At 38.5% G+C, this 24,474-nt stretch overlaps 1 protein-coding gene across 1 annotated transcript in view; it reads left to right on the top strand.

Moving 5' to 3' along the window:
- DCDC1 (doublecortin domain containing 1) overlaps positions 1–24,474 on the top strand; it is a gene marked incomplete at its 5' end in the record, with an annotated part of 457,606 nt that overhangs the window by 379,126 nt on the left and 54,006 nt on the right. Inside the window, 6 exons of the mRNA XM_047071674.1 lie at positions 1,559–1,740; positions 5,722–5,820; positions 10,113–10,212; positions 12,327–12,462; positions 15,310–15,469; positions 23,848–24,006. Of these exons, the coding sequence (XP_046927630.1) occupies positions 1,559–1,740; positions 5,722–5,820; positions 10,113–10,212; positions 12,327–12,462; positions 15,310–15,469; positions 23,848–24,006 (836 nt within the window). The remainder of the gene's footprint in view (positions 1–1,558; positions 1,741–5,721; positions 5,821–10,112; positions 10,213–12,326; positions 12,463–15,309; positions 15,470–23,847; positions 24,007–24,474) is intronic.

Genomic DNA, 24,474 nt, shown 5'->3' with positions numbered 1-24,474 from the left:
CCCCCACTCATGCTCTCTTTCTCTCTCAAAAATTAAATATTAAAGAAAAATTTTTTGAAATTAATTAATGTAATTAACACAGAGCCGATGAAAGGATAAATAATCATACAAACACATCTCAACAAATGCAGATAAAAAGATTTTTATATGACTCAATGGACATTCACAAAAAAATCTTACCAAAATGGGACTGATAGGAAGTTATGCAGAGCATTAATATCCCACACAGACTTTTAGAAAACTAAGCAAGCTGATTCATAAATATATATGAAATATTAAAGGGCCAACAGAAGCCAATTTCCAAAGAATAATAACAAGGTGAGGGTAGTTGCCCTGTCAAATATCAAAACTTATCAAATATAAAGCTGTTGTAATCAAGGCAGTAGAGTCCTGTATAAGGATAGGGAAATCAACAATTGAAGAGAATAGAACACATAGAAACAGATGCACACTTAAATGGAATTGAGGTATTTTACAGGATGGTCATTGCAGATTAATGGGGGATTAATTGCCGCCAGGACAATTATTTATGCAGATAGGGAAAAAAATGAAAGAATTTAGACCTTGCCTAACATCATCTCTGATCATCTGTCCCCCTGTTTACTCTTCTTCCACAAAAGTTTATTTTTGTGACTAGCCATACCATCCACCCAGTTGCTCAAACTACAAACCTGGGAGCAATCCTTGCCTCTTTTTACCACCTAAATAGCATGTTCTGTTAATCCTTAAGTCTCTTACCTACACTATGCCCTGTCTTTTTACCCATCCTTTACTACACTAACTCCAACTGAAGCTTCAGATCTGCTGCACTGCATTTTTAAGGTAGGTTCTCCTCCTGTGTGGTCCTATCACACCCAGTTCTCTGTTGCGGTTGTACACACACTATTGTAATTGCCAATGTATTTCTAGGTAAGTTTTTGAGGCCGTGCTGGAAATTCCTTGAGGAAGAGTATTCTGTCTTGTGCCGTTTTATTTCCAGTGCCTCCTACTGTGCCTGGAATATAGTAAACCATCAATCAATATTTAGAAAATGCATGAATTAATAAATAAATAAATGAATGAACGATACAAAGTAAGTGAGTTTGGCAACTGAAACATCTGAAATTTGTCTAAGTTCTTTTGTCCTCTCATTCTGGTTTTTGGAGAGCTCCTCAAATATGTTCTTTTTGCCAAATAGATCTAGCTTAAGAGGATACTATCTCAGACTATTGTAAAACCACTCTTTGCACATTCTTCACATCGATTAAAGATACTTCACACACAAGCAAAAAGCATCCAGTTAATTCAGTTTTATCTTTTTAGAATGATGTTTCTCCAAGAAGAACTAAGTCCTCTATGCTGTAACACAACATTTTTAAACTGCTCATCTTAAAATGTTTCCTCTCTAATTAAGTAAAACATCACTTGGAATTATCTGAAACATCTTAGGTGGCCAATACATTTTCTGATGAATGAACAAAAAAATTAAAGGTATAAGTTGTGTGTTTAAATTTTTTTTTTATATCTAGAAATGACTCTTCTTACTTATTATCACATTCTTTGTCATTTTTTTCTGAAGGAGTTTGATTGGCCAATAGAAGGATTGCTGATTCCAAACAGTCCTCCCATGAAGAAATCCATCTGTAAGACCCCAGGGCCACCTGTCCCTGTGAGGCTGAGAGTTTTGCGGAATGGAGACAAGAATAAAAACAGAGCCATTGTTCTAATCAGTCCAGATGTCTCACCTGGATGGAAAATTCTGTAAGAACAACTTATTCATCCTTCTTGTTTCTAATTTCTACAAATTTTTGTCTTCATTGTGTATGCTTTTCTGGGAGAATTCTGTGTTTGCTTGTTTATAAAAAGCAATCTGGGTCGTATCTTTTTATTATTTCGTATACATTTATAAATAAAGATTTAACTTTTACAGACATTCATTTTTAAAGCAGTTTTTAAAAATATTTATTTTTGTGTGAGAGAGAGAGAGAAAGAGAGAGAGAATGAGTGGGGGAGGGGCAGAGAGAGAAGGGAACAGAGGATCTGAGGCTGGCCCTGCGCTGGACAACAAAGAGCCCATGAGGGGCTTGAACTCATGAACTGTGAGATCATGACTTGAGCTGAAGTCAGATGCTCAACCAACTGAGCCATACAGGCGCCCCATGTTTATTTTTAAAAAGGGTTCTCATGTTGATATTTGGAGATGAAAATAGAGACTAAGAATTAGTTAAAATTTGTTGGGAATTTAACCCTACTGATTTAGGCTAAGCACAGGAGAAAAGAATCAGAAATGAGTAATTCTGATCAAAAAAAGTTGTAGAATCAATGTCCATTTTGAATTCGCACTTTTGTTTTATTAATGTATCTCAAAATAACTGAGTTCATAAATGGCTTCTTAAACAGAATTGTGTAATTCCTTTTTAAATTATTATTGTACATTATTATTTACATTAAGATTTCTGGCATATTTAACATACAAATATAGTTCTCAAAATATAGCTTCATATAATTTATATCTCTGCCTTAGAATACCATTTTAAAAGCTTATCATCCTAGAAAAACATTGATCTGCAATTTAGCTTATGTTAAAAGATTGGAATAAAATTTAATACAGCCAATATTTCTCCAACATTGCAGAAAAATCACCTGCTGTATTTTCATTATGTTTTATGACAAAAGAAATCTCAGACCAGTGCAAAGCTGCGATGTAAAGAATGAGTTAAATACATTGTTTCTCATATTATTAGCAGTGATTTTACCTCTTGACCTTTCTTTTGAGATGTTTAGAATATTTGAGGCTGCTGATAATCATTTAATATTACTTCCTTCACATTGATTAAATATACTTCATACACCGCTGAACAATGAGTAACATTCAGTTCGGCTGTCCACTGAACTGCCTGTAAAGATGATAAAGTAAAAAATTAATCTTCAAAGTAAAGTCAAGCCTGAAATTGAAATCTTTGACGCATACACTTCATAATTAGCTCATTCAGCTAGATGTAAAATGTGAGGGTAATGCCCTTAAAGTAGTATATGACTTTTTTTAAACATCCAAAGTTAACAAATAATTTTTGTCCCTTCCTGCATTTATCTTTCTACACTATATCCTTCAGTGTGGCTCAAAACTATATACAGATTTTATCTTTTCACATTAATGTTTTAAAATGCGTAGTTCAATCAGGTAATCCAAACATAATTTGAGAGATTTGTTAATGTGGACTATTCCAGTGAAAGTATATGAAGCCCTCTGTTATATTCATGGAACAGCGTGCCCTAATTAATCAAGTATTCACTCTGTTCACTCCATAAATTAATTATTCCCAAATAATTAAAATACACTGGCATACACTTGACACTAACACTCTGCTAAACACACATTAATTTTTCTTGGTCTACTCAGAAAGTTTTCTACAGGATCCTCAATAGCCTTGTTTGCCCTCAGAGCTGTATGTAAGTACTGGTTAACAAAAGGTTCAAATGGAAAGATTTTAGCTAACCTTAAGGGGCAGATGCATTGCCCAGCTCCAAGGGCACTTTTCACATTGTATTCTATATAAATGGCAACCCAGAGTTGTGCAAAGTAGAAGTCCTGCTGTACTACTTTTAATATATCACAGCTAAATATTTTTTCTTTCAGAAGAAATAAATGCTAGTGACATATAGGGGTTCATTACTTGCATTCACTTGAAAGGAAAGATAGTTGGGCTGTTTAGTGTCTACACACAAAATCAAGCTAGCATGATGAATACAGATTCCTTTTAACCAAATCCTATCCTAGTAGCGTGCTGTCCTTTAGTTACTTAATAAATCATTCTAGACAGTTTTGAGAGGAATTTGTTGTTGCTAGTTCCTTCATTTACAAAGCCAAAGGAAGGTCAAATATCATTTGTTTATTACTGAGTCCATCATTATTCTTGATGAGTAACAAGATCTTGTCAATTCATCTTGAATAGTGGCTGTCAAACTCATATAAATTAAAACCATTATGATTTCAAGGTGAATTTCATCTCTCAGAATAGTAAGTTAAACACGGAAAATTTTATAGTGTTTTTTTAAGGAATTGTAAGAAGAAAGGCTCAATGTGAAGCTATGTAATAAACTTTATATTTTTAAATTTTTTTATATTTTATGTATTTTTGGTAGACAGAGAGAGACAGAGCACAAGTGGGGGAGGGGCAGAGAGAGAAGGAGACACAGAATCCTAAGCAGGCTCCAGGCTCCAAGCTGTCAGCACAGAGCCCGATGTGGGGCTCGAACTCACAAACTGCAAGATCGTGACCTGAGCCAAAGTCAGTCGCTCAACCGACTGAGCCACCCAGGCACCCCTATAAACTTTATATTTTTAGATAATTTTAATGAGTACATTGTTAGTAAGTTATGATCCCTGGACTCATTCAAGCACCTTCATACAGTGTTTAAGGGTCTTTATGATTTGTTCCTGTGTATTATTTTTCTAGCTCTGTCTGTTATCAACACTCTCTCCAATTCCCACTCTTAAATCCCTGCCACTCCCTAACACCTTCTGACTGCTTTAAAATTATAAAGGTCTTCTGGGAATGAGTTTGGATTTCATTTCTAGATGTTGACCCTAAACTTGACACTTCCCTTCCCACCCCTTAATTAGTTGTAGCTTGTTTCTCTACATTCTCCATTGCTTTGATCACTGTGGGCTTCTCCCCAACATAGCTCCTACCACTCTGTGTTGTGGTTATCTGCTTATGTTTCTACCCATGAGACAGAGAAGAGGGACAATGTGTTCTTCATCCATATATGTGCTTTCTGCTATGGTCGGGTCATGGGACAGTGTGTTCTTGTCAATCAAATATTAAGCCATTTTATTCACCACATGATACAAGGCCCACAATAGGCCCTAAATTAGTGCTTATTGAATTCATTCATTTATTCATTCAGTCATCTATCCTTTTATTTATTATTAATTATATTTGATTACCATTTTTTGTGAATGAATGAATAACCATATTTGACCATATTTCTTTCATTTAATATTATATAGAGATTCTAAAACTATACCAGATAGTTTTCTAACTTAAAAATTTGAATAGTTATATATTAACAATTAAGCATTTTTTTCTGTGATCATTATTATTCGCTTTCCAGTTTAAAAATTTTTAGGTTTGGATTGATAACATAAATAATATATGAATAAATATATGAGTATGAACAATATAGAAATAAAACATCATAGTCAAATGAATATACTCTGTACATTTTATTTAAAATTGATAAATTCACATCTCAGAATGTTCAGCATTATTAGAAGAGGATTAAAATACTGAAAATTCATTTTCTTACATAAATTGCTCATAGTATAAATTTTTATGAAGCTTAATACTTAATTGCAATAGATTTTTTTAAGTTTATTAATTCTGAGAGAGAGAAAGAGCAAGTGTGAGGTGGGGGAGGGACAGAGAGAGAGAGAGGGAGAGAGAGAATCCCAAGCAAGCTCCTCACTGACAGTGCCTAGCTTGATGCAGGGCTCAATCTCACCAATGTGACATTATGACCTGAGCCAAGATCAAGAGTTGGATGCTTACTGACTGAGCCACCCAGGTGGCCCTTTAATTGCAATAGTTTTTGAAATCCCATTTTTTAAGAAGGCATATGATTTTAGGACAAATTATGATAAATTAAAACCTAATGATGTTTTCACATATTTAAAGATGAAATGTAATTGACAATGTATACTGACATATCAGTCAAATCTTGGATCATTTGTTTCAGAAATGTTGACACTGAAAGGAAAAAGAATGTGAAAAACTACAATACTAAATATCCTGTAACAGAAACAATCCAGACTGAATTTCACCAACTTTTGGAGAGGTAAATACTTACTATCCTAAATGCAAAGGTATTTTCCATTCCAATGCCTGAATAGTTACGTAAAACACATAACACAAAATACATATGTTATCTGTATAAGAAAGCTCTTGTTAACATAATGATTCTGGAGTCTTTAATCTGTGATATATATAAACTATGTGAGTTTATGATACTAGTGTTAGTTAATAAATTTTTGCTCCAAATTTCAAGGTCTGGCAGTTTCCTTCCCCTTGCTTCTCAACTACCAATTCTGTAAATATAAATTAGTCCCACTTAAAAAAAAATCACAATTGTACAGCACTTTTCTTTGGTTTCTATTTGTTTGAATTGAGGTTAGTCGTTATCTACTTTAAACCAGTTTTTAATTGTCATCAATCCATATCATATTTGTGAAATGCATTGTAACTTTTCTTTTGATGAATACTTTCCTACCAAAACAAGAGTTACTCCATAGAATTCGATAACTGTTTAAAGGCAGAACACCAGGTATAAACATTTTTAAAAATATGTCTTTTTTTTAGTTTATTTATTTTGAGAGAGAGAGAGAGAGAGCACATGTGTGCACTGGGGATAGGCAGAGAGAGAGAGAGGGAGAGAGAGAATCCCAAGCAGGTTCTGCACTGACAGTGCCGAGTGTGGGGCTAAACTCACGAACTGTGAGATCACAACCTGAGCCAAAATCAAGAGTTGGACGCTTAACTGACTGAGCCACCCAGGCGCCCCCAAAATATGTCTTGTTGGATATGAGGGGGAGGTCTTACAGAATGCAAGGAAGATTATGCTGGTTTTTTTCTTTAATAATTCACTACAGATAGTTTTGATGATCGCTTCTTGTTGGTGGTAGTTCTTCCATCTCTAAGTGCTTCCATCTCAAAGGCAGATCTGGTAGTGTGACAATCTACTAAATCTACTAACATAGATTGTTTTTGTTGATACTTAAAGTTGTAGGTAACATGGAGTACTGAAAAGACTACTGGGTTGAGAGTCAAGGGGATTGATTTTAACCCCAGGTTTGCCAGTAACTAACTGGAAAACTTCAGCAAAGCACTCCCCTTCTCGGAGTCCCATTTTCCTCCTTGTTAGACAGGATTGGTTGAAGAGCTAAAAGGAAAGCATTAAAGAATTTGATTCTTTTCAGTATCTGTTATGTTCATGTCATGTACATCAACCGCCATTAGATATTCTGGTGGAAATTAAAAAAAGGGAGGGGAAAGACATTCCTTGCTCTCAGAAAACTCCTAACTTGTTGGGAAGACAGTTTGCTTAGTGAAACAGTCAAAAAAAAAAAAAAAAAAAACCACACTGGGCAGCATTTAATTGCGCAGAAGTGGAAATGATCAAGGGATCATTTTATACATGACCAGGAAGGGGAAAGAACCTGGGAGGGGCAGCTCTTAGGGGAAGGCCACATGGAGAGGAGAGAAAAAGAGAAACATACAAAAATATGGAGATAAGAAGCAAGAAGATAAAGAAAAGAAGAAAGCATGTATCCATAGCTTCTGTGGGTTTTGTTACTGTTTTGAAATAACTGGAAGGGTGTGGTGGGGCTCCTGGGATGGGCGTCCAGGCGAGCTATTGGAGGAAGTCTCCACTATTGCAGATCAGACCCTGGAGACACAGTTGCTCCCTCCCACCCCTGCCCTCCTCTCCCAGGGCATCCTGTGTTGTAGTGAAATACAGCCCTCATGGAGCCAGCTCCACTTACTGCTCCTCTCTCGAGTCAGTCCTGAGAAAGCACAGAGATAAGACTCTGCTTTTCTGGACTCCCTGTAAATCTGAATAGGCCATGTGGTTGCCAGTCCTAACTCCTGGTGTGTAAGTCAGAGGACCTTGGTTCTAGGACCTTTGCCTCCACATGACAGAGAAACCCTGGGCCACTTGCGAGCATCCGGCCTCAGTCTCCCCATTCTTTAGATCTAGTGTGTCATTATTCTATGATGATGGCCTCTCAGGAGGCCGTACAATGTTGTGAACGACTCAGATGTAGGTCGGAATTTCAGCTCTCCTCCTTGCTAGCTATGCAACCTTGGGCAAGGCAGTTCACCTTCAGGCTCAGTTTCCTCATCAGTGAAATGGGCCTCTCAGAAATGGTGTAAGAATTAGGTGAGAGTAGACATGAAATGCTTGTAGTGCTTGAGCCATTTGAATAATGTGTTGCTGACATTTTATGTGCCCGGTGCTTTACCAATATCCACACATGTAATCTGTAAAACATCACTGTGAGATGAGTACTGCCATATCTGTCTTTTACTGATGGGGCAAATGAGGCTCAGAGAAATTAAGTGACTTCTTTGAAGTTAACATAGCCACTATAGGAGGGCTGGGATTTGAACCCAGGCAATGTGGCTCCAGAGTCCACACTCCTTATTAGGCACTTAACAGCCAATTCTTTTCTTCCCTCTCCATTTATGTAGGCTGGCATGTGACTTAGAGGAATTAAATACAGAGGAAACAGCTTATCCCAGTCCTCTCTAACCCACCTACATGGGCCAATTAAATTCAGCACTATTAAAACCAGGGTTTCAAAAAAGGAAGGGAGATTTACCAACCACCCATCCCTTCTATTCTCCCACTCATTGTCCTAAAACAGGATATTACCATAGTCCAAATGTTCTCCAGGAAAATGTGAGTGGGATCAGATACGATAATGGTAACTCTTCTTAGGTTATGCTATAACTGCCTGGACCCACAAAGATATCCATTTAGGGAAAGTAGAAGAAATCGGGTCGAGTCTTTGGGCAGCAAAGAAAGAATCAGACACATCTTGTGGCTGGGGGCTCAATCTTCCTACAGTTCTCTCCCACTCCCTCCCCAGCAACTCCTGTGGATGAGAAATGTGGCCAGGCCGGTCCATCAGTTTCCGGAGCTGTGACACGAGGTGTATTTCCTTCCAAGACCTCTCAGAGAAATGGAGTGCCTAATTATCTGCTCAATTGCTTTATCCCATCTGAGGATATAAAATTGAGAAATATTCTTCATACAGCTCAGCCTTCCTGATGAGCACAAAGTCACTTCTAATTCACTTACTATAGATAGTGCATTCTAATATAAAATATATGTAGCAAGAATCTTTTATACTTAATTGTTGCAAAGGCAGGATCACCTCAACAGTTTTCTCAATAGCCGCATCATATTCCTTAAACTCTCCCTCCTCTTCCCACAATCCCGCCTCCTTGCAGCTATCCTGAACTGGCTGGGTAATTTCCAGCCTCTCGTGCCTTCAGTCCATCTTCCACCTTTCTGACAGTTAACTTTCTAAAGAGCAGATCTGATAACACCACACTTCTTTCCTCTCATCTGAATGACTTCCTGCTGTTCATGGGATAGAGTACAAATTAATTAGTCTGGTATCTTAAGTGCTTTCCGTGTGTTCCTGTCTTCTTTTCTAGCTTCATCTGGCTCCTATTCCTCCCTATGCCCTCAAGTCCAGCCATACGAAACTTCTCAAAGTCCTAACCCTTCTTGACAAACTCCTATTCACCTGTCAAAGACCAACCCAAAGGCCACTTCCTTAGATACAGGTTCCCTGGAGGAATTCATTGCGTTGTTTTTCCTGGGTTCTCACAGCACCCTGGCCAGGTGCCTGTGACAGCACCCAGCCCTTTGTATTATACTTCAGTTGCTGACCTGTCTCTCCCCTGACTAGATAGGGAGCTCCTCAGGAAACGGGAAAACATGCATTCATTTTGACAGCCATAGGGCAGGTCAAATGCTTGTTTGGGGCCTAGGAGGTGGAAATCACTGTTTTAATGTTTAACCAGGCTAAAAGTCCCTATTTGAAAGGGCGTTAAAGGGCTATAGAGATCACTTCTAATGGAGGGAGATGAGGAACTGCTTGGTGATGGATATGACTCTGGGGAAAGAATATAACTTCAGTAGAGAAAGCAAGGAAAGTGTTTTAGGTAGAAGGAAGAGCATGAGAAAAACAAAGACACAGATAGAAAGTATAGGGGCATATTGAAGAATGGAGAATCAGGAATAATATGCCTGCTTATTTGTTGATCGTGCCCAGCAGTGTGCTAAGCACTTCTCAAAATCAACCCTTAATCTTCACTAAAACCCTGGAAGATAAGAAATGTAGGCTTAGAGAGGTTAAATAATTTGCCTAAGTCCCCCAGCTTGTATAAGGAGAATGAGACTCCAAGAGCCTGATGGGCTGCAGGGCCTACCTCTTGACTGTCTCACAGGTCTGCAGCACGAGTAGTTGTTAAAGACTTGATTTCTCATATTTTCTCTCTTCTTTGCCGGAAGCCTCCTGTATACAAGATGAATTTTTGTGTCTCTTACTACAGGTGCACCGAAATTTTAAATTTACCCTCTGCAGCTCGGAGATTGTTCAATGAAAAGGGAAAGGAAATCTTCGCCCTAAAAGACCTCCGAAGGGACGAATTGGTAAGGACATGAATGTGAAACTGGAAATGTTACTCTACACATACAACTAAAAGACAAATGTTTCAAAATGTGAAACTTCAGACATTTACCACTTCCCCCCTTGTTTTCTCTCAGAATTGTCCTCACCCAGCAACCCTCAGAAAGTAACACTGATCACTAGCTGTTGAGAGCTTACCATTAGGCATTATCCTCAGGGCTTTCTGAAAATGAGCTCATTTAATGCCCATCACAGCCCTGTGGGGTGGATGCCCTCACCACCCATTTTATAAATGAAGGTGGAGGCGGGGAGAAGACCAGATTATTAACCACTTGTAATTTCTGTCTTCTACTCTGCAGGAGATCCTCTCCTCTTTTTGAGGCCTTCCAAATGTAGTTGTTTAGTGATTTCTTACTAAGTGATAATTTCACTTTTTCAGAAAAAAAATTGTATCTAGTGTTTCACATGCCCTATTTGGGTGGCTGGAGAAGGCTAAGAAGAAGGACTTTAGCAGCCCACTGTTATGGGATGGGAGTTGAGGTATCAGTTCGAAAAGAAAACCTGCCTGACTGATGCCTGAAATTCTTTGAGCAGAGAACCAAGCTCACACCATATTATCAGAAGTTAACTCAGGCTCTGAATGCAAAGACCTCTTGAGAGAATCTTTTTTTTTTTATGTTTATTTATTTTTGAGAGAGACAGAGTGGGGGGAGGGGAGGGGCAGAGAGAGCTGGGGACAGAGGATCCAAAGCAGGCTCTGCACTGACAGCAGGAAGCCCAATGCCAGGCTCGAACTCACGAAATGAAACTAGAGATCATGACTTGAGCCACTTAACCGACTGAGCCACCCAGGTGTCACCCCCTCCCCCTCCCCCACCCCTTGAGGGAGTCTTAAACTGAAGTACCAGTGACCAATATCAGAAGCAGCATGACAGAGGGGAAAGTCCATGTCCTTGGAGTCCTGTAGATAGATCTCTTTTGAATTCCACTTCTCTCACTTCCAAGGTTTTAGTTTGTTGGTTTTCCTCTCCTTTGCTGCTGTGTTTATTCATTGTGTTATTGCAGAAAGAATTAGGTGGATTGCATTAGACCATATGATACAAAAAGATAAAGGGAAGGGAAGGAAAAGTCTCTGAGGCCACCGAGGTGAAGGGAGGTAGGATGAAGTTGGGAGTGAGTGTTAGAAGATCCTGTATATTTGCTAGAAACAAACCTGTCACTTGCAGCCAACATAGAGATGGAAACATCAACAGTTACATGATCAAGTGTGTACAGAGGAGAAAAGGAAGGCTGTTGTTCAAAAAGAAGTCTTCGAGAAAGTTGTCCCTGGGTCGTCATGCAGAGAATGTGTATAATCACCAGTGTGGGACCATGGAAGTGGCAGCACTGAGTGTCATTTTTCTTCTTAACTGAATGTTCTGCATATATCACCCTGTTTTTTTCTTACTTCAAAGAAATATGAATTCATTTAAGACAGACATAGAAGCAACATGAAGAACAGGTATGATCTGTAATCTGAGCATCTAGAAATAACCACATTAACATATGACAGGTTCATCCACACCAGTCAGTCATTGTCAAACTTTTTCTGTAAAAGGTTAGTTTATAAATATTTAAAGACCATATGGTCTCTATCGAAACATCACCCCTTGCCACTGTATGCACAAAAGCAGTCACAGCATGTACATGAATGTGCCTAACTGTGTTCTAATAAAACTCTATTTACAAAAACAGGCAGCAGGCCAGATTTGGGCCTCAGCCCTAGTTTACAAACCCCTGATCCCTCCCTCCCTCTCTGTGTCCCTTCTTTCCTTTCTTTCTTCTTTCCTTCCTTCCTTTAACAAATTATTTATATAACTTTATTTTGAAAAATTACAGAGTTACAGGAAGTTGCAAAGATAGTATGGAGAAGTACTTTTTTTTCGTTAGTATAAAACCCTTGAGATCTTTCAAAGTTGTTAGGTTTATCAATAGTTTTGCCTTTTTATCACTGAGTATATGTCAATGGTGTCACAGTTTGCTTAACCATTTGCCGATTATAGGACATTGTGTTTGTACTTTGGGCTGATTTGGGCAATTACAAATAATCCTGCTGTGAAGAGTTGTACATGGGATCAGAGACTCATTTCTTTGCTAGGTATATGTTTCATGTGGAGAACATTGGATCAATCCTGATGTGTCCGTTGCTCAGCAAAAGAAGCAAATCTTCCTGAGGAACTTAGCATCAGATATTTCTAAAATTCAAACTTTCTGCAGCATACATAAGATAGAGGGTAAGCATTGGGATTATTTACCATAAAATATATTGCCAAAATTAAATACTTGATTCTGCCTTTTTTTAATCCGTGCTTGTTTAAATAGGTCATATTTCACCCCTATATCCTGCTGTTTAGCTCTTTAAACTAATGTATGTATTTAACAGGATTGCATATTTTCATTCACACTACACAGTGATGTGCAAAGAAAGTGTAATTTATTTCGTCTTTAACAAATTCAGTCTTCCAGGGGTGCCTGGGTGACTCAGTTGGTTGAGTGTCCGACTTCGGCTCAGGTCGTGATTTCCTGGTTTGTGAGTTTGAGCCCCACATTGGGCTCTGTGCTGACAGCTCAGAGCCTGGAGCCTGCTTCGGATTCTGTGTCTCCCTCTCTGCCCCTCTCCCACTCACACTCTGTCTCTGTCGGTCTCTCAAAAATTAATAAATGTTAACAAAATAAAAAAAAAAAAGAAAAGTAAAACGAATTTAGTCTTCTTTGTTTTCCATTAAGGAAAACATAAAATGTCCGATCAGGTTTAAATTTTGGCCCATCCAACTAATTTAAATTGTCTCTTTAGGGAGAGCTTTCATATTTCCCATTCCCCAGAGTCTCTCTCAGTTCCTCTCTCAGATAGAAGGGAAGAACTTGGGGGGACAGGGTGTCTTGCTTTCTGGGTCTTGCTGGCTGATATTCATGGCTGGGTGACCATGTTCCATTCCTTTGGCCCAGACAATGCTTTGGATGGGAGGTGCTTCCTGCCTGACCCAGCCTTTCTGCTCTCTCTGCCCCTCTGAAGCCTGGCTGTGTCTGAGTGGTCATCTCTGAAATCTTTATTACAAGACCCCTTCACCCCTCCTTGGCAACTACTTCTGGAAACCTTCCCAGCATGACTGTCGGCACATCTTGGGTCATGGCCACACCCCTCAGAAACAAGATCCAGGTTGATACAACTGTACCTCAGATTGGAGTGGTGAAGGCAACTTGAGAGGTGACTCATCACAGTGTTCTCAACAATGAACAGTGTCCTCAGTGTTTCCTTGGTGTAGCGTAGATACCTGAAGTGAAGCCTGTAGGGGGAATCATGATACCCAGTGCTGTTTTTCTGCTTTCCTCTGTCTTCTGTCTTAAATGCCCTCAGGCCCAGAAATGGTAGGTTTTCTCCAAGTCAACCTTGATGTTAAAGCTTTGATATGCTCAGTGGGAGCTAACAGTGTTTAGAAAAAACCTAAATCATGACAGTGTCATCCTGATTGACATGGCCTTTGTCTTATGGCAACATGCTGTACTTGAGTGTCACACTATCTTTGTATTTTTCTTTCCTTTTGTAACATTTCTTATCAACTTATGGTCCTCCTCCTTCCCTTAAGGCTACCCCAGGAACTAGGACAAAGGTCCTATGTATAGAACGACAAAAGAGAAAAATCACTAATATAATTTAAAACATTTCCCTGTTACATATATTGAATGCTGTACAGTAAGTTTTGCATGCAGCTTTCAAGGCTTTGGGGACTTCCACTGAGGAATTTAGGATCCTAGAGAATGATCTAGAGATATATATGTAAATAATATGCCCATTTGAAAGGCTAGAACTTACAATAACTAACTAAGTAACTAAATAACATTTTTTTGGAAACACCTATTTTTTAGTATTTTTTTTTCCTTAGGCACTTTTTAAATTGAAAGTTAATTGATATATGGTGTTGTATTTGTTTCAAGTATATAATTGATTTGATATTTGTATACATTATGAAATGGTCACTGCAATAAATCTAGTTACCATTTGTCACCATACAAAGTTGTTACAATATTATTGATGATATTCCCTATGCTGTACATTACATCCCCATGTCTTCTTTATTTTATAACTGGAAGATTATACCTCTTAATCCCCTTTATATATTCCATCCACCCTTCTACCCTTCTGACAATTATCAGTTTGTTCTCTGTATCTGTGAGTCTGTTTCAGTTTTGCTTTGTTTATTTTTTAGATTCTACACATGTCTTTCTCTCTCTGCCTTATTTTATGTAGCATTATACTCTGGAGGTACATCCATGTTGATGCAAATGGCAAGATCTCATTTTCTATGGCTGCATAATATTCCTTTGTGTGTGTACGCACATGCACTTTTTATCCATTCATCTTCCCATGGACATTTAGATTGTTTCCATATCTTGGCTATTGTAAATACTGCTATGATCTACATAGGGGTACATATGTCTTTTCAAATTAGTGTTTTCATTTTCTTTGGATATATACCTAGAAGTGGAATTGCTAGACCATACAGTAGTTCTGTTTTTAACAGAGGAACCTCCATACTGTTTTCCGTAGTGGGTGCCCCAAAAGTACATCCCCACCAAGAGTGCACGAGGGCTGCCTTTTCTCCACATCTTTGCCAACATTTGTTATTTTTTTGTCTTTTTGATAATAGACATTCTGACAGATGTGAGCTGATATCTCAGTGAGGTTTTGATTTGCATTTCCCTGATGTTTAGTGATGCTGAGCATCTTTTCATGTGTAGGTTGGCCATCTGTATGTCTTCTCTGGAAGAATGTCTATTCGGGTCCTCTGCCCATTTCTTAATCAGATTTTTCCAGGTATTGGATTTTATGAGTTCTTTGTATATTTTGGATATGAACCTCTATTTTTAGTACTTTTGACTGACAATATCTTGAGAGGAAGGAATCTACAAAAATTAAGTGAAATCCAATTTATTAAAGAGCAACTATTAATTGTAGTTAGAAAGTGTTCTCTTAGGCCAAATAGTTGAAAATTGTCTGCATTTTTATTTTAACGTGTGTTTTCAAATTCCTGGTGTTCTGCAATCATAACTAATGTCCTTGCAATTTGCATGTTTCTGCTCAGCTCTTGTTTTAGAAGTGCAAAGTGACATTGTGTCTGGAGCCAAGCTTGCTGTGCATAAACCTGTAGCAATTTTTGGAGAAGAAAAGCAAATTATGGGACCAAAGGAAAAGCAAATGGAAAAAAATGCTTTAACAATGGAAAATGCTTCCAGTGAAATTCTGTAAGCAATCAGTGTGGCCAGAAAAGCTACCTGTTTCCTATTTGAACTCAGCTCATTAGCTCAATAACAGCACAGAGCCCATGCAGGGAACCCACACCGAGTTTGTGAAATGTATGTCAGGTGAAGAGCTGGTAAATATTTAATTAGTTTTCTGTCCAAAAGATAGAGCTGGAGCTTCCATGTTCAGCCATCACAAGGATCTACTTTCAGCTATTTTGTTATTATATTACAGTTTTTAGAAGACTAGAATTTTGGAATTGCCAATTATTTGAGGAATTCATCATGTTTTGTCTCCATAAACGTTGATTCCAGGAACAATTAAATTAATATAGATTCAAGCTGGATTCATGTTAATATACAGTTGTCATCCTGGGTCACTGAAGTAGTTTTCTGATTGGTCTCTATCTCCATTTTCTCCTCCTTCCAGTTCACCTCAAAGTTCCACCCACAGACAGTTAATCTTTCTAAAACCTAATCCTTTTTCTACAGTTCTTCAGTGGCTACGTACTGCAGATAGAAAAAATACTTAGTCTGTAATCAAGCCCTTCTGACCTGGGTCCAGGCCTGTCATTGACCCTCATTTGCACCCCCAGGCCCACCTCCACTCCACACTTGTTTCTTCCTGACACATGAACTAAGCCCCAGCTCAGCAACTACAAGCTGTCGCTGAATGTGGCACATTCCATTTATGCACTATTGTACGCCTCTGAGCCACTTGTTTCTCTCCACCTGAAGTGCCTTGACCTGCCTGGTATTCATCTGTGGAATGGTTCTTCATCATTGAAAACAATCATGGTAATGACTGCACACAGCAATGTGCCTATCAGTCCCCACCACCACACGCCCCTCCCCAACAACCACCAGCCTGGGAAATCCATGAGGGCAAAAACTCTTGTCACACATGCTGTGTGAAGACCAGGATAGCTGCCTTTAATCATTTACTGAATAAATGAAGGAATGATTGAGTGAGTTTCCAAATTCTAAAGCCATATATGGCTAGTCAATTACCATTGTGATAATAGTGAATATTAATTTATATATCATTGTTACAAACTATTTTAAAAGACTGCTTCTACCCCTCAATTATAAGGATATCAACTCAAATATAAGGACATTTTAGGAAACAAACCCCTCATTGTTGAATGATTCATCTGGTCATGTCCTGACACTAACAAAGGCATCAGAAGGCCTTTTTCAGAAAGAGATGATTTGACCTACACGGTATATTCCTCAATGGCTAGAGAATTTCTTTTTTTTTTTTTTGTGATTATTTTATTTTATTTATTTTTTTTTATATATATGAAATTTATTGACAAATTGGTTTCCATACAACACCCAGTGCTCATCCCAAAAGGTGCCCTCCTCAATACCCATCACCCACCCTCCCCTCCCTCCCACCCCCCATCAACCCTCAGTTTGTTCTCAGTTTTTAACAGTCTCTTATGCTTTGGCTCTCTCCCACTCTAACCTCTTTTGTAGCAACGTGGATGGAACTGGAGAGTGTAATGCTAAGTGAAATAAGCCATACAGAGAAAGACAGATACCATATGGTTTCACTCTTATGTGGATCCTGAGAAACTTAACAGGAACCCATGGGGGAGGGGAAGGAAAAAAAAAAAGAGAATTTCTTAAGAATGTATCATCTAGCCTCTGAATTATTAGACTGCACATGGGAAAAAAGTACACAGAAAGTAAGAAAAAAGAAAGAACATTTCTGAGAGCAAAGATCTACATTGTTCTAACTTATAGATTTCATCAGGTCCTGGAGTCCTTGAGGTAGAAGTGATTGAGTCCACTCAGAACATAAGGCAGGAATCTCTTGCACCTTCCAGATAGGCTCTTTTGATCACATCTTTTCTTGAATACTCATAGTAACAGGGACATCACTAGTTTGTAAGGCAGACCATTCTAATGTTGAAATTTAGAATATCTCCATCCTATGATTTCATTTTTTTCTCTGTCCATACCATTCCTCTCTACTTAAAAGTCCTTAAGAACACAATTCATATGGGATCCTGGGAAGATGGCAGTGTAGGAGGATGCTGGGTTCACCGCGCGTCCTGCTGATCACTTAGATTCCACCTACACCTGCCTAAATAACCCAGAAAACCACCAGAAGACTAGCAGAACGGAGTCTCTGGAGCCAAGCACAGATGAGAGGCCCACGGAAGAGGAGGAGGAAGAGAGAGGAAAAGGTGCTGAAGGTGTACTTGAAGAAATAATAGCTGAGAACTTCCCGGATCTGGGGAAGGAAAAAGGCATTAAAATCCAAGAGGCACAGAGAACTCCCTTCAGACCTAACTTGAATTGATCTTCTGCATGACATATCATAGTGAAACTGGCAAAATACAAGGATAAAGAGAAAATTCTGAAAGCAGCTAGAGAGAAACGTGCTTTAACATATAAAGGGAGACCTATAAGACTCGTGACCAATCTCTCTACTGAAACTTGGCAGGCCAGAAAGGAAGGGCAGGAGATCTTCAATGTGATGAACAGAAAAAACATGCAGCTGAGAATCCTTTACCCAGCAAGTCTGTCATTTAGAACAGAAGGAGAGATAAAGGTCTTCCCAAACAAACAAAAACTGAAGGAATTCGTCACCACTAAACCAGCCCTACAAGAGATCCTAAGGGGGATCCTGTGAGACAAAGTACCAGAGACATCGCTACAAGCATGAAACCTACGGACATCACAGTGACTCTAAACCCATATCTTTCTATAATAACACTGAATGTAAATGGACTAAATGCGCCATCCAAAAGACATAGGGTATCAGAATGGATAAAAAAAACAAGACCCATCTATTTGCTGTCTACAAGAGACTCATTTTAGACCTGAGGACACCTTCAGATTGATAGTGAGGGGATGGAGAACTATTTATCATGCCACTGGAAGTCAAAAGAAAGCTGGAGTAGCCATACTTATATCAGACAAACTAGAATTTAAATTAAAGGCTGTAACAAGAGATGAAGAAGGGCATTATATAATAATCACAGGGTCTATCCATCAGGAAGAGCTAACAATTATAAATGCCTATGCACCGAATACAGGAGCCCCCAAATATATAAAACAATTACAAACATAAGCAACCTTAATGATAAGAATGTGGTAATTGCAGGGGACTTTACCACTCCACTTACAGAAATGGATAGATCATGTAGACACACGGTCAATAAAGAAACAAGGGCCCTGAATGATACATTGGATCAGATGGACTTGACAGATATATTTAGAACTCTGCATCCCAAAGCAACAGAATATACTTTCTTCTCGAGTGCACATGGAACATTCTCCAAGATAGATCACATACTGGGTCACAAAACAGCCCTTCATAAGTATACAAAAATTGAAATCATACCATGCATACTTTCAGACCACAATGCTATGAAGCTTGAAATCAACCACAGGAAAAAGTCTGGAAAACCTCCAAAAGCATGGAGGTTAAAGAACACCCTACTAAAGAATGAATGGGTCAACCAGGCAATTAGAGAAGAAATTAAAAAATATATGGAAACAAACGAAAATGAAAATACAACAATCCAAATGCTTTGGGATGCAGCGAAGGCAGTCCTGAGAGGAAAATACATTGCAATCCAGGCCTATCTCAAGAAACAAGAAAAATCCCAAATACAAAATCTAACAGCACACCTAAAGGAAATGGAAGCAGAACAGCAAAGGCAGCCTAAACCCAGCAGAAGAAGAGAAATAATAAAGATCAGAGCAGAAATAAACAATATGGAATCTAAAAAAACTGTAGAACAGATCAATGAAACCAAGAGTTGGTTTTTTGAAAACATAAACAAAATTGATAAACCTCTAGCGAGGCTTCTCAAAAAGAAAAGGGAGATGACCCAAATAGATAAAATCATGAATGAAAATGGAATTATTACAACCAATCCCTCAGAGATACAAACAATTATCAGGGAATACTATGAAAAATTATATGCCAACAAATTGGACAACCTGGAAGAAATGGACAAATTCCTAAACACCCACACACTTCCAAAACTCAATCAGGAGGAAATAGAAAGCTTAACAGACCCATAACCAGTGAAGAAATTGAATCAGTCATCAAAAATCTCCCAACAAATAAGAGTCCAGGACCAGTTGCATTCTTATACACTAATAATGAAGCAACAGAAAGACAAATAAAGAAACTGATCCCATTCACAATTGCACCAAGAAGCATAAAATACCAAGGAATAAATCTAACCAAAGATGTAAAAGATCTGTATGCTGAAAACTATAGAAAGCTTATGAAGGAAATTGAAGAAGATATAAAGAAATGGAAAAACATTCCGTGCTCATGGATTGGAAGAATAAATATTGTCAAAATGTCAATACTACCCAAAGCTATCTACACATTCAATGCAATCCCAATCAAAATTGCACCAGCATTCTTCTCGAAACTAGAACAAGAAATCCTAAAATTCATATGGAACCACAAAAGGCCCCAAATAGCCAAAGTAATTTTGAAGAAGAAGACCAAAGCAGGAGGCATCACAATCCCAGACTTTAGCCTCTACTACAAAGCTGTCATCATCAAGACAGCATGGTATTGGCACAAAAACAGACACATAGACCAATGGAATAGAATAGAAACCCCAGAACTAGACCCACAAACGTATGGCCAACTCATCTTTGACAAAGCAAGAAAGAATATCCAATGGAAAAAAGACAAGTCTCTTTAACAAATGGTGCTGGGAGAACTGGACAGCAACATGCAGAAGGTTGAAACTAGACCACTTTCTCACACCATTCACAAAAATAAACTCAAAATGGATAAAGGACCTGAATGTGAGACAGGAAACCATCAAAACCCTAGAGGAGAAAGCAGGAAAAGACCTCTCTGACCTCAGCCACAGCAATTTCTTACTTGACACATTCCCAAAGGCAAGGGAATTAAAAGCAAAAATGAACTACTGGGACCTTATGAAGATAAAAAGCTTCTGCACAGCAAAGGAAACAACCAACAAAACTAAAAGGTAACCAACGGAATAGGAAAAGATATTTGCAAATGACATATCGGACAAAAGGCTAGTATCCAAAATCTATAAAGAGCTCACCAAACTCCACACCTGAAAAACAAATAACCCAGTGAAGAAATGGGCAGAAAACATGAATAGACACTTCTCTAAAGAAGACATCCAGATGGCCAACAGGCACATGAAAAGATGCTCAACGTCGCTCCTCATCAGGGAAATACAAATCAAAACCACACTCAGATATCACCTCACGCCAGTCAGAGTGGCCAAAATGAACAAATCAGGAGACTATAGATGCTGGAGAAGATGTGGAGAAATGGGAACCCTCTTGCACTGTTGGTGGGAATGCAAATTGGTGCAGCCACTCTGGAAAACAGTGTGGAGGTTCCTCAGAAAATTAAAAATAGACCTACCCTATGACCCAGCAATAGCACTGCTAGGAATTTACCCAAGGGATACAGGAATACTGATGCATAGGGACACTTGTACCCCAATGTTTATAGCAGCACTCTCAATAGCCAAACTATGGAAAGAGCCTAAATGTCCATCAACTGATGAATGGATAAAGAAATTGTGGTTTATATACACAATGGAGTACTACGTGGCAATGAGAAAGAATGAAATATGGCCCTTTGTAGCAACATGGATGGAACTGGAGAGTGTGATGCTAAGTGAAATAAGCCATACAGAGAAAGACAGATACCATATGGTTTCACTCTTATGTGGATCCGGAGAAACTTAACAGAAACCCATGGGGGAGTGAAAGGAAAAAAAAAAAAAGAGGTTAGAGTGGAAGAGAGCCAAAGCATAAGAGACTCTTAAAAACTGAGAACCAACTGAGGGTTGATGGGGGGGGTGGGAGGGAGAGGAGGGTATGGGTATTGAGGAGGGCACCTTTTGGGATGAGCACTGGGTGTTGTATGGAAACCAATTTGACAATAAACTTCATATATTGAAAATAAATAAATAAAATAAAATAAAATATTCAAAGTTCTCTGTCATCAGCCTACTGGGTTATCTCTTTTCCAGGCTAACTTTCACTAGTTCTTTGAACCACTTCTGATGACTCAATCCTAAATCACCTTATATTAGACAGTCACTTTAAGATTTCCCCAGACTTCCTTAGATATGTTTGTTTGGAAGTTTTACATATTTGAGAGGTGGGATGATTTAAGGAGGGGCATCCATAAAGCAAGAGGCTAAACAGATCTAGAAGGAACGCTTTTTAAAAAAATTTTTTTCAATATTTATTTTTGAGAGAGAGAGAGAGAGAGAGAGAGAGAGAACGAGCAGGAGAGGGTCAGAGAGAAAGGGAGACACAGAATCTGAAACAGGCTCCAGGCTCTGAACTGTCAGCACAGAGCCCAACAAGGGGCCCAAATCACGAACCTTGAGATCATGACCTGAGCTGAAGTCAGACTCTTAACCGACTGAGCTACCCTGCACAAGGAAGGAACCTGTTTGATAGCTAGGTTCTGTGTAAAGATTTCTGGTAATAAAAATAAGCAAAATGGAAAAGAACTCTGGGAGTACTCACTTCAGCTTTGCTGCTTTGTGGAAGAAAGGGCCTTTTTAGCATGGAACTCAGGGAAAACTTTCTCATTTCCTTACTGAATTATAGGCAGTCCCTGCCCACTTCAAGAGGTTCTTCACATAGTACCTTTTCCACTCACTGCACACCTATGACCCAGTGTCCTTCTGTTCCTCAAATGAACCAAACATATTCTTGCTTCAGAACCTTTCCATTTATTCTTTTCTCTGCCCATAAATGCTCTCTCTCCCTAGATCCTCACCTGGCTGGCTCCTTCTCATTTTCCAGGTCTCAACTCAAACATCATCTCTCAGAGGAGTCTGTTCTGACTACCTTGCTAAAGTAGACCCCCCTCCCCACCAGCTAATTTCTATCATGATATCTTGTTTTATTCCACTATGGCACTTGTATTATTTAGTTATTCATTTACTTGTGTATTATCTCTCTTCTGCCCACTGGAATGTAAGTTCTATGAATCTTGAGAATTTACCTGTTTTGTTCATCACTGTATCCCCAACACTTACAATTCTGTGCCTATCATATAGTAGATGTTCAAGAAATATCTGTTAAAGGAATGAGTTGACTAACTATGGAATGATTAGTCGTGTATGAGTCATATAAGTCATTAAATGAATGAGTAGACAAATGAATTATTAAAGGAAGGTATATTTAGAAAGGTCTGTTCTAAATTGTCTATTGTCTTGACTGCTCTTCATTTGCCTGGAAGCCAAAGATCATACAGATAAATTCCAAGTTAGGAAATTAAACATCTGGATTGGGGGAGGAATCTTGTTTACACCTTGATAAACATGTTAAAACTAAGAATGACATTTCTGTTTTTTGTTTTCCTCAGTCAGTGGGAAAGCTGTGTTTTTTTATTTTTAACACAAGATGGCACTGTTGTTTTTTTAACTGTTAGACTTTTGACTTGAGAAGCTGTGTGTGCCGCAGCTCTGAATGAGGCAGCTGTTACCCACCAATTTCAGAGCCACATGTAATACTTTTGTTACATTTGAAAAGTGTATGGTCTGCTCTGCTAACACAGGAATTGACCCCAAAGATTTTGTGCCTTGGCACTCACAGCCTCCCTGCATCCTCTAGCTTGATTTACATACATGCATATTTGCTGCTTTGCGCATAGATTTAACCCGCCTTGGACCCAGCAGTCCTCATATTGTGTCGTGATCCCATGGAAGCAAATGTACCTTGAACAGTGCCCCAGAACTTGATATATACGGATCCGGATGGTGGCTACGCTCCTGCTCACACCTTCGTCTTAATAAAAAGCCAGAAGGCTGACTGACTCAGTTATCCAAGCTCTGACTATTTAAGTGTTTTAGTACATTATTCTTTATCAAAAACTGGCACGAACATGCCCATGCTCTTGGAGCCTCTCTAGGTTTGAGAGGAAAAGTTAAGTTAATTAAGATTTCTTAACACTGTCTAATGAGTAAACTTTATGAAATGCAGTAATCTAGGCTGTTCTGTTCCAGACAGAATTATGACCCACTTATGGAGCAGGCAGAAGGAATCTCATTACACATTCATTATAAATTTCTTAAACTACCGAGTAGCCTTAATCTCGCAATTTTTGAAATATAATACATGGCCCCCTTTTTCCCAAATAAATATGGTAAAGATGAGTGCTATTTATTATGTAGTGGAGGAATTTTATTTGTAGGCTTATATTAAAAGGTCTAAATTATGTGTTAGGAAGATATGGATTTGTGATGTTAGGCACGACAATGGAAATGCGATTTACAGATCTACCAATATCCTTCAGGATATGATCAGACTATCCCTCAGAGAAAACTCTGTGAGTAAAAATCAGAATTCTTGTGTTTGCTTCTGAACCTTGGTAGAGATTCACATGCAAGAGCCCATCTTCGAATGAAAGCTTGTCACACACTTCCCAGATATGCCTGGCAGGAAACTCCTCATGACTTTGATGAGGATGACAGTCTTACAAAGAAAATGGAAGAAGAACTCTTTGAAAATGTGGAACCACAGAAGAAATACAGGTAAAAAGTTGCAAGGGATTCTTGTGAGAGATTTCTGCCTGGCCTTAGATTTGCTCACTTTGGGGCAAAATGATTCTTGTGGGTTTGCCTTACTGTTAGCCGCATGTACATCAACATGCACATTTTTGTCTTTCTTGTGTCTGTGACTAAGTATTTGCAAGTACTTGTGGGAAGGCCCTTCTCCCTTTAGCTTATTTTGTGCCACATGATGTAATTTCTTGTTCACTAGTGTGTCTTTTCCATTCAGCAGTAAGCTCATCCACCTGTGCCTCCTGATAACTTAGCACCAAGCCTGTGTGTTTGTTGAATGAATGTGTGAATGAACTTAAGAATAAGCATATGAGATTCTTTGATGTCTTTAAGAAATTAGGAAAATGTAGTTTCTTCTTTTTCATTTTATTTTTTCCTGGTCAATGTCCAATGAGATAATAGGAATTTATAGTACTTTGTATCATTCCATAATCGTTA

This window comes from Lynx rufus, unplaced genomic scaffold (assembly GCF_022079265.1).
Source record: "Lynx rufus isolate CCGP_SWC_20201006 ecotype Redwood Valley unplaced genomic scaffold, mLynRuf1.p SCAF_9, whole genome shotgun sequence".
NCBI classification, from domain to species: Eukaryota; Metazoa; Chordata; class Mammalia; order Carnivora; family Felidae; genus Lynx; species Lynx rufus.
This window is presented reverse-complemented; position numbering and strand designations above follow the sequence as displayed.